Source organism: Triticum aestivum, chromosome 6A (assembly GCF_018294505.1).
Source record: "Triticum aestivum cultivar Chinese Spring chromosome 6A, IWGSC CS RefSeq v2.1, whole genome shotgun sequence".
Lineage (NCBI taxonomy): Eukaryota > Viridiplantae > Streptophyta > Magnoliopsida > Poales > Poaceae > Triticum > Triticum aestivum.
The window spans coordinates 621,684,707-621,695,920 of NC_057809.1; the positions used below are offsets into that span (position 1 = coordinate 621,684,707).

Below are 11,214 nucleotides of genomic sequence, written 5' to 3' on the forward strand. Positions count from 1 at the left end.
GGGAGGTCGTGTGTGAGACCAGTGGTGGTAGCGGCACCAACCTCTCCTTCGCAATGCTCACCTGCACCACCTATAGTGACTGGGTGCTAGTGATCGAAGTGAATCTGGGGGGATCATGCCTATGGGATGTCATTAAGGATGACACCGTCTTGCATAGAGACATGACAGGCAGGCACTGGCAGCGCTGGTTGGTTGCAATCCCCATCCCCTCTCCCCGCGGAGACGCGCAACATGATCGCGTGGAAGGTTAGTGCCAAGGAGGCATGCGCTTCGATAGAAACCAAGCACCTTGGCAGCGGTCACACGCGCGAGACCGGGTCCATCATCTCCACCTCACTTAGCTCCCTAGACGACCAACATAGTCCAAAAATTTATCTTCATCGAGACTCTGCTTGATGTGTGCATGCTCTCCATCAAGTAGATTACTGGGGGGAGGGGGGCACTGGGTGGTCGAGGACCAACGGGACGATAGTAGGGAAAGCCCTAGCGGCGGACGTCTCATTCTCACTCAAAAGGACCGGGCGACGAAGAAGAGGCAGCCGCGTGGCGGCGGTGGCCATGAACGCAGGCGCCGAGGCAGCGGAAACCATGCGTAGAAATTAGGATAGGCCCAATGGCATGGCGAGCTAGCATGCGCTACCAGCAACAGTGAAGACTCGGACATATGTCAATATTTCGCCAATAAGGGCCACTTGGCCTGCGAGCTGCAAGCAGCGATGTTACGGGGCGATCAGTGTAGCGGCAAATTTCATCCAGACCGAGGAGGATGAGGGATCAAGCCTGATGATGGCTTGCGTCGAGTCCATCAAGGAGGACTCGATGTCCCTTAGTACCGGCTCCAAGGTCGCGAACCCGAGCTTGGTCGAAACCGCGAGCACGGTCCAACCACCAGCGCACCCGGGTGGCCACATCTTCCTCAACGAGGAGAAGGCGATTATTAGGCCCATGCACGATAGCAACAAATGAGGCAAAGTCTAGTTCCTCAACACATGCACGACAAACCATATCTCCAGATTGGTTGACGCGTTTGCCAAGATGGACAGCTAGATCTTCGGAAGGTATGGTTTACGGACGGATTGCTCATCGAGATTCACAGCCGCGGGGCTGTCATATTGGCTATCGACAGGGCAGAAACCGGGCGTTCATGGATGCCTTCTTCATCCTGGTTCTACAGATCAATGTTGTCAGCCTCAACCAGCTAGACCATGCGCCTTCACCTCAACCACTTCCGCGTCAAGGTAACACATGCACCAAATCACCTGTCCAAGATTTCATTTCACCCTGGTCGTCCATTGTGCATCATCGTGCGTCATTTCACTAGCAAGCTAGTGAGCTCTATGAGGTGAGCAGAGTCAATAGGTTGTTGTGGCGTATACTATGGTGCTGAGCTTAGTTGCATCGATCCACCCTGTTTATAGCAAACGATTTACCATGTTGGGATTTATGACTTACCGAAAGGGGTCATGTCATGGTTGATGTAACCGCACCTAGCCCACGGGTAGTCTCAGCAGCCTAGCCCTAGCGACTGCGACCTGTCGTTGATGCCTCTAACCGTGAGAAAATTGCAATGTTCCTGGTGCCATCCCCTAGATGCCATGTATTAGCCATAAGGGCAATGCAACATACCGCTTTATGTAAAATTATATTTCAACCTTTGGTGTTTAAGTTATGTACCATAAATGTAGATGTGTGACCACAATTGGCTTTGTGCAAGAAATCTTCTGGTGCGTGTGCGCTTTCTTTGTTTTAGAAATTATGCCTGTCCAAACCCTAATGAGCTGATAAAACACACCACCAATACAAAACGATGTGTTCTCTCATGACATAGTTATATAGATATAGATTCCAAAGCCAACATTAATTTGGAGGTACACCACAACAACAATCAGGTCAAGATCGGCACACTATAGTTACCTACTAGGAAACCATTCTTCCTCGTTCGAGGTTCATAGACCAACATTTTTGTATTAAAGAAATGCACAGGAAAGTGAAACAACGATACTCCAACGATCAACTTGTCGCCATGTGCTCTGCTTGTAGCTTTAACTTATGGAGCAGCCTCGGTATCCCCCATCTGCACATCTGCAACTGAATCATTGTGGATGCCATCAGGCATGACAAGTAAGGAGGCAGCCAGATTGTCGGATGGTCCTCCTTGATATGGCGGGCTCGGAACCACGGTGACCTCATCAGGGTTCATATCCATCCTCTTGTGCGGCTTTTGAGCTTTCTTCTCAGCTAGACTATGATCAATAACAATATCAATCTTAACATCAGAAGATGGTCGACGGCATACCTTCCTCAGTGGAACAATCTCCTGTCACGTGAAAATGAATGAAAAATCAAGGCACAACTTTTCCAAAAAATATACTTATTCATACTAAACAACATAGAAATAAACTTAACCCATCACTCTGCTTGCCGTTTTATTTCACTACATAGTAAGATAATTAGCATAGAACAAAGAAACATAGTATTCTGCACTATTATTCTTCCCCGTCAATCTTCCTTGAACATCCAGATTTACAGTGTATCGTTGCCAAAGAAATTTCAGATTGGAGATGAAATCACAAGGAAATTCCAAAGTAAGTTTGGTTTCCTTCAAAAACTAGGATGGGTTCTGAACTTCTGATAGGTCGACAAAGGACCATGAGGAGCTACTCATCTACTGATGTCCAAGCATGCTATGAAGTAGAAAACCATACCCGAGTACATGTAAATCATAGGGGTGGAAGTCCTGATTTGGTAGCTCAGGTAGTAGTTGTCACCAAATTCTTTCTCGAATCAAGGATAAAGTCCAAAATCTAATTTTATGTGCAGGCAAACAACCCTAGCCCCAATTATGAGATCCAAACATGGGGTAACACTGTAACCAGAGTAAATGCATGCACACTCAACAGTGTTAGAAAGAAGGAGAGTTACCTCAGAGTGATCGTGATCATAACGAACAAGAAAACTGCAGCGGCAACCCCTTATATCATGTGTGCGCCTTTCAACTTCAAGGACATGAGCATCAAAATAGAGGGCCTGCTCTTTTCCTTCCTGTTCAGTTCAGCACAGAAATGTTTATTCCTGTGAGAAATCAACTCGAATAAATGGTAATACTACATTACAAGACAACTAACTCACATGAAAATAGATTGGCCCTTTGTTCAGCTTTCCTTCACAATGTTTTTTTACCAGACTTCCCTTCAGAATGTTACTTACACGCAGTAACCAAAACTCATTACTTAGATGCTCTGCTGTTCGTGCGCAACTAGCAACATTAGTATTTATTAGGCAGCGTTATCTGATGAAACTTGGTATATCCAATTTATAAACGAAAAAGGAAAAAAAAAGAAGCTTTTCAGAGCTCACTTTAATAATGAAGTAATAATAATATTCATTGAATAAATTCACATGCTATTTGAGATTAAGAATTAATACTAAAACTCAAAATTATGACATTATTAATAAAATGTGGCGATTTTACAGTCATTTGGCCATTCACACCTCGACTAATAAATTGTCAAATCAGTGCTGCTGGTTTGACTAACTGGCATCACAGTAAAATTCTATTATATGAAATATGATTGCCAAGATATGGAAAGCCACAGGAAACATATGTTGTACTCCCTCTGTAAACTAATATAAGAGTGTTTAGATCACTAAAGTAGTGATCTAAACGCTCTTATATTAGTTTACGGAGGGAGTACTCCTTAATAAAATGTCCTATTTACTGCAGCTACGACGCTGTATATAGCATATAAAATGCATGCAGCAGTGGAACTTACAATTCTTAATGATTAAAAAGGCATTTAATAATTATTGGTAAGCATAATTGTTTGACTCGCAGAATGGAATTACTACTTTTAAAGTCTACACAAACAAAGAATATATCCATTGAATTACAGAACCATGAGTGTCAGCACAGTCGAAATATATAATCAATTATATCTCTTAAAAAGGATCAAATAAAAGACTTGGCGCAGTAAGCAGTATTTCTGTTTGTCATGTGCACCGCAGTTAAAAAAGAAACTTCCGAAGACTAAGAACTTTAAGCAGGCCAGTGAGACTGGACCGACATACCCATCACTCTATCAGAGGCCAACAATTGACAGAAAGAAAATAACGGTGGAATTGTAAGTTAATGAGCATAATTTTCAAGTGCATAACACAAGCAAAATTGTAAAAGCTTCCTGGAACTAGATACATATTTCTGTGGCTAAAATAAACTGGCTTAGTAATTCCAAAGGATAATTAAAGCTTCATGAAGACATGAATTATCAGTTGTGCCATGCAAACTTGCTAAGTCAGGTTAAGAGAAGTCGTTTAAGATGACTACCTGATAACAAAGAATAAGATCCCCAGGAAGCACACCAACACATTCTGTGGCTATACATGGGACAGAACGCAGTCTCACAGATTTACAAACATTAATCCATTCTTCCTCCTCAGCCCCAAATCCAGAAAACCAAACTTGTACTTCCTGAATAGAAAAAACAAGTAATTGTAAGTGCAGTTTGCATAATGCGCAGGTAGCGACCCACTATGGAGAGTGACTAAACACTCCCGGACATGAGCATTACACAATTGTCGAAAAATGAGCGAGCCTAGTTATCGCCCTCAATTGCAAAAAGAAGCGCAGACCACCCTAAACTGGTTTTCACAGTAATCTTTGCCAAATTGGCAGCGATATCAACAAATCTGCTTTTTATTCCTCTACGTACATCTCTTGTCAACCCATACTCAAGTAGAATCACAAGGCCCACAGCCACTTGCACAACAACAATCACATGTTCCCCGTAGGACTCGATGGGTTTGAGCAACACTGCACCAACCCTTGGGTGCCCGCCAAACATATTTGCCCTCCATAGTTGCTACATACACTAAAGATTACACATAAAACAATACTACTATTCCTGCTGTAATTCGCCATTAATATCTGGAAGAAAGAATTGCTAGGATTATGGCAAATCATCAAACTGACATGAAAACAGCCAATGTCGTCTGATTCGATTCAGTACTTTAGTACCATCTTGTAAAAGTGTAGAGAAGGATGGACTTATAGTTGCCCAACACACAGGACTTCTATAACATGTTCTGTAATATAAGATGTTATTAGACCAAGTTATGAGTACATTTGTTGTAATAACATGTTCTGTTATTGGATGGAGGGAGTACATAATACATGTGTTGACAATGATTGAATACCAATACGGTTCCTGCTATAAGAAGTGCTAGGGCACCCGATGCCATCCAACTACAGATTGACGAGAATCGTCTCTAGCTTTAGTGCTAGCAAAGTGCTTGACTAAAGAATGGCAGAAGTGAATTTAGTAACATGAATCATATTTAATAAGAAGTTGCCTTTTTCATAAATTTGGTGCTAGGAAATGAAATTACCTGGTCTCCCGTTTCAGAAAGCCTGCAGGACTGAATGGCAGCAACATCGTACCTGTAACAACAAAGATTGGTCATGCATTAAAACAGAAAGGTTTCAAGCAATTAACCCACACCCACCACACACACATGATGAAAATTAAATGACATACACAAAAACAGACCACATGTGACATCGATCGGCAGAAAAGAAGAAAGAAAGCAGGAAATATGTATATCTGCTGCATACCATGCACCATTTCTTGGTGACTTTGCTTCAAGCTGGACCAGGCCACCATCGGAAGAAGTATTTCCTGATTGGTAACGACAGTATGAATAATCCATAGTCCACATGATACATGGTATGTGTTTGGTCGGTTACAAAACATAAATCTTGTAAACAACCAACAATAAAATTCTCAATAAAAGTAACGGACGGGCGGATGAAGAGCGCAGCACCTGCGTTGGAAGGGCAAGAGGACTGAACCCAGTAGGAAGCTGGGTGCTGTGCCTCAGCTCCCGTGGGCAGCATCTTCCCTCGTGCCGGCGGCCGCTCACCCCTCCGCTTCTGCGTGTACCTCCGGTTCTGGAACCAGGTGTGCACCTGCGCGTGCCGACCCACACGAACCCACATATATAGATCGGAATTAGAAAATATGGCCGGATGTTGAGCAACTGTAAGGGAAATTGTACTACGTACCTGCTTGTACTGGACGGGGACCTTGCCGTTGCCGGAGCGGTGGGAGGAGGTGTTGAATTCGTCGGTCAGGGCCTGGATGACGGGACGCTGCGGCATGGCGTTGAGGTCACGGAGGACCTCCTCCATCTTGGCGACCTCCCTGTGCGTGAACCGGAACACGAGCCTCGGCGGTAGCCCCGTCATCCTAACCTCTCCGGCCCCTGGCTGCTGCGCCTGCGTACGGCGTACCCCGGTGAGATGAGGACAGCCGTTGTGCCGCCGGAATAGAAGAAGAGAGATGGAGATGAGAGGACCGGAGGGAGGAGGGAGGATCCTGTGCTGTGTGTGCCTTTCGATCTGTCGGCCTTTGCTTCCTCTTCAGATCCCGTTTGATACTCCTCCTGTGTTTGCCTCTCGATCTATGCTCACGCGGCCGACACCCCACCCCCCTTTTGGTGCTCCTCACACGCAATCGTGACCAACGTGGACGGCAGGCCCACCTTTTGGATGTACTACTGCCTACTGGTGTAGTTGCGCATGTTTTATTTAGGACAAATATTGGCAAAGACAAAGACAAGAAACACTGCTCTGACCCCGAGACTCGGACGCTCTCCCACTCTGGTTGGATCCACCCCCGCCGCTCAAGTGGCGATGGCCGTTTGGCAAGTCGTCCCGGCACCCTGTACCTCGATCACCCTTCCACTTTTTCTTCCTTGGGAACGGGGACCGCAAGATCGAGGAGGGCCGCCATTTTCGGCTGGGAGAGAGGATCATGGCCGGCTATGCGATCGTGCTCGTGGATTGCATTGTGCGCGTCACCCACCGCAAGCTCCTGCCTCTTGGCACCCTCACACCAGTCGCGGGATCGTGAGGATCTGGTTTCCAGGTTCAAAGCTTTGGCCGCTGTGATGCGGATGAGGTGCAGGCTGCTGAGGACAGTGCCGCTGTGCACGCCGCAAACATGATCCTCTCCGGCGACGAGCATGCTGACGATGATGGCCCCTCGTCTACGGTGCAGCCGATAAACTAGTGCAAGAATTCTGAGAGGACGTTGGCCTCCCTTCTGTGGCTTCGGGTTTTTAGGAACGACGGAGTTAAAGTTTACTATGATGGATTGTCTTCAGGACGCGCGTTATCGCCGGAGGGTCTCAACTCCGGGCCGTCGCCTGGCAACTTGCGGGAGACGCATTGTGTCCCCGGAAGGGCAGCCTCCCGCGGCGAAAGGTCAAAATCACCAAGTTGCCAATAGTGGTGCCAGACACCATGCCGGATGTGGAGCTGCCGGCAGTTTCAGCGTTGCCTACGAGTCAAAATCACCAAGTTGCCAATAGTGCAGATAGCCGTATTGGGGGATCACAAATTTAAGTCCAGGACCTTTCTTCATGAATATCGCACCCGTCCATTTTGTCAAGCCGATGTGAGCCATTTACCAGGTGACTTGCGTTGCTGGCGCTCCTACCCTAAAAAACATCTTACTCGGCCACCTCTGTCTTGGTTGTACGGGGTGGTGTTTCGTTCTCCTACCTCCGCCGTAGCTTGGTATTCCTCCCGTGTTGTGTGTGCCTCTCGATCTGTCGGCCTTTGCTTCCTTTTTGATATCCAAACTCACGCGGGTCGACACCCACCCCCCTTTTGGTGCTCCTCACATGCAATCGTGACCAACATGGACGGTAGGCCCACCTTTTGGATGTAGGTGTATTTGCGCATGTTTTAGGACAAATATTGCCAAAGACAAAGACAAGACTCTGGTTGGATCCACTCACGCCGCTCTAGTGGTGAACTGGTGATGGCAGTTTGGCATGGCGTCTGGCACCGTGTACCTTGATCACCCTTCCACTTTTTCTTCCTTCGGAATGACCACTGCAAGATCGAGGAGGGCCGCCATTTGCGGCAAGGAGACAGGACCATGGACGGCGACACAATGCTGGTCGTGGATTGCATTGTGCGTGTTGTCCACCGCATGCTCATGTCTCCTGGTGCCATCACACCAGCCACGGGAACACTAGGATCTGGTTCCAAGTTCAAAGCATTGGCTGCCTATGATGGTGATAAGGTGCATTCTGTTCAGGACAGTGCCGCTGTGCATGCCGTAAACGTGGTCCTCTCCAGCGACGAGCAAGCAGAGGATGATGGCCCTCGACTATGGTGCAGCCGAGAAAGATGAAGACTAAGGAGGAACTAGTGCAAGAATACTGAGAGGATGTTGGCCTCCCTTGGGTGGCTTCGGATTTTTAGGAACGGCGGAGTTCATCATCACCGATGTCATCTTCTAGTAAGGTAAGCTGAGGTTCGGTTTACTATGACAGATTGTCTTTAGGACACACGTTATCGCCGGAGGTGGTCGAGGCCGGGTAACTTGCGGGGGACGTAGTGCGGGCCTGTCCCTGGAAGGGCCCCCTTCCGCAGCGAAGGGTCACGCTGCCAGTCGCTCCTGCGGTCTTCATGCCGGACATGGTGCCGCCGGGAGTTTCGGCGTTGCATATGAGTCAAAATCACGAAGTTGCCATTTAAGTTTTGGACCATTGTGCATGAACATCACACCCATTCATTTTTTCGAGCAAATGTGAGCCATTTACCAAGTGACTTGCCTTGGTGATGCTCCTACCCTAACGCACTTCTTCCTCGGCCGCCTCTGTCCTGATTGTACGTCTCGGTGCTTCTTTCTCCTACCTCCACCATGGCTAATTCCTCCACAACCTAGCTAGGAGGCCATCCAATGACGACCGCATCCTTCCCCGGCTTCGGTCCGAGTGAAGGGCTGATAGTCTTTGATGTCCCCATGTGCCAAGCTCCCCGTGCATCTGAGCTGCAGGATGCGAGGCAATTCGGCTTCCCATGGGGGTCTAGGGCACCTCGCCTCTGCTCCATCGTCTGCACTACCATTCACCTCCTGGGCTCTACCGAAGTGGTTCAAAAAAAGAAGTGACACCTTAAAGGTGAGAAAACTCTGGCTGCGGGGAACGCCGCCGCAACGATGGTGGCCGTCGTTCCCATCATACCTCATGGTACGTTCGTTGGTCTGCATGTGGTTCCTTCTTCATGCATTCTTGTTGGCTTCGTCGTTTGTCCAAACCCAGTAGGCTACTTCACATATACCTCCTCCTCTAGATCCCCATTGAGAAATGCAGACAGTCCATATTTTGCGGTCTGGAATGGACAGTCTAGTCCAAACTTGAGGATTTCCAACCATCTCCAGATTTTCCAATAGCAATGTATTATTTTGGCCGTAGAATTCATATACGACCTCGGAATGAGATGATCCAAAAATTAAAGTTGTTCATTTCAATAAAACTAAGACGTTTTATGTAGATTTTTTTTCCATTTGAAGTCATATTAATTGTGTTTTCTTGTCTGCCATAATCTCGTGTCAACACATGCATATCTGAAATGGTCATTTCGTATTTAGGATCCATTTTTGACTATCCTCTTATTTATTTTATTTCTTCACAGTGAGGGGCCATCCAATGCCATATATTTTACTTCATCTTGCTATAGGTTGAAGCCACACTTAGGATCATGCCACTTTTGAGCGTCAACACCCCCGTCATCGCTGATGCATGATGATGGCTAGCTTGCCTCAGCTGTTTGTGATGATCATACCTTTGCAGACCTTGATCCCCTTTCCACCCTTGCAGATATTGTTGACTATGATTTCGTAGGTATATTTTATGATATGCTGCCAGTGTCGATACTATCATATCGTTTGTCAACAGACGGTACTGGTGGATGAGTAGAATTACCTCGCAAGGGAACTAATTAAAGCCTCTCCATGAGGTCGTTCGAATCATGGAAGCTGAACAACTAGCCACATTTTACACAGTCGAGGTGCAACAGGGTATCAAATTCATCAAAGCCTTTTCATGATTGATGTATGCTTCACAAGGCTTTGGGCACTTTATAATGCCATGAAGACCACATGTCTGAACTGTAACATCATCATCATACTTGATCCTCAACACATGCAGGATAGCAACAAAGCAAGGAAATCATGATGGAGTACCTTTGGAATGGCACTGGCACGCTTGCATATATGGAGAAGGCAACATACTTGTGCCGTACCATCTCATGTAAGTAATTTTCTCCTTCATGCTTGCACATATACCAAACTTCATGGGTTGATATTATATTGTTTTGTTCACTTGTTTGCGCAGCAACATCCACTTGGTCTTTACAACACTAGTGCAGGAATCCTTATAGGATTTTACTACAACCAGCGTGCAGGCAAAGCCAGCCGCTGTGGCTAAATTGGCGAAGTACCAGTCGCGTGTAGAAAGAAAGGGGGCGCTACTACTGCGTCAAGACTAGAGGCGTGCGGTAAAATCACACACCTCTACTATGGTACACAAAGGGAGCCTTCACGGCCTGAACTGCCAGCAATGTGTAGATAGAGGGAGAGCGCCGCTAGTGCCCTAAAATTTAGCAGTGTGCGGGCTGCATCAAATGCCAATAACGATACTTGCATACCACATTTGCAGGCCCACCTTTGTGGCTTCAAACAACTTCCAACGCGTACATATTAGCATCATGTGCACATGTTGCGTGCTGCAGACATGTTCTAAATTAAAAGACATGGTAATAACTCTTTCAAAAGTCAAAACTATAATTAAAAGACTTGGTGTGTTTGAAATTTTCACTTACTTTTGTTAAAAACACCTAAAACGTACATTAAATGTTTTGGAACACAATGCCCAAATTTTGTTCGAAATCCTGATATGCTAAAAGTATACTAGCAGCATTCCATGCGGTCTCGATGCTGCTAATAAACAATGATTTAAATATTTTAAAATTCAAAACAAAAATTCAACGAGCTTGTGTATTTGATTATTTATGTACCTTTTGTCAAAAATACCTAAAAGTACATTAAGGAAAAATGGAACACAAGAACCCAAAATGTCTCTCTCAAACATGACACTTCCCCCCTTCAAAACTACATATCTCCCCCTGGACTAGTGCAACTCCACCACCCACTGCACCCAAACCTTGTAGCTTGCACCGGCATGAAATCGAACCCTAGACCTAGGTTACCGAGCGCGCAGAAGTAGACACAAGGGAACCAACAAGGTGAGGGCCATGCCGAAAGAAGCTATTGGATCGGATCAGAAGCCTATTAGATTTGGCGGATCCAGCCTCCAGCGGCGGCCTGGAACCCCCTCATCGACCGCCACCAACCCATG

At 46.3% G+C, this 11,214-nt stretch overlaps 1 protein-coding gene across 2 annotated transcripts; it reads right to left on the reverse strand.

Moving 5' to 3' along the window:
* Positions 1-1,810: 1,810 nt before the first annotated feature.
* LOC123129227 (protein SAWADEE HOMEODOMAIN HOMOLOG 2) lies at positions 1,811-6,416 on the reverse strand. Of its 2 annotated transcripts, none has more exons than XM_044549468.1 (7): positions 6,062-6,416; positions 5,821-5,965; positions 5,612-5,675; positions 5,386-5,437; positions 4,325-4,468; positions 2,923-3,042; positions 1,811-2,314 (listed from the first exon to the last, which is right to left on the reverse strand). In XM_044549468.1, the coding sequence occupies exons 1-7, from the start codon at positions 6,242-6,244 to the stop codon at positions 2,048-2,050; spliced, it is 975 nt and encodes a 324-aa protein (XP_044405403.1). In that variant the 5' UTR covers positions 6,245-6,416; the 3' UTR covers positions 1,811-2,047. The 2 variants fall into 2 exon arrangements, with proteins under 2 accessions (XP_044405403.1, XP_044405402.1); XM_044549467.1 differs by having other exon boundaries at positions 1,811-2,317.
* Positions 6,417-11,214: the final 4,798 nt, after the last annotated feature.

Bases quoted from the DNA above. Each gene is read 5' to 3' on its own strand.
- LOC123129227 (XM_044549467.1), bottom strand. From the start codon at position 6,244: ATGACGGGGCTACCGCCGAGGCTCGTGTTCCGGTTCACGCACAGGGAG. The intron at 4,469-5,385 runs GTAATTTCATTT...TTTTCTATTCAG, and splicing joins TTTCTGAAACGGGAGACCAG to GAAGTACAAGTTTGGTTTTC. The intron at 2,318-2,922 runs GTAACTCTCCTT...TTCACGTGACAG, and splicing joins ATGATCACGATCACTCTGAG to GAGATTGTTCCACTGAGGAA.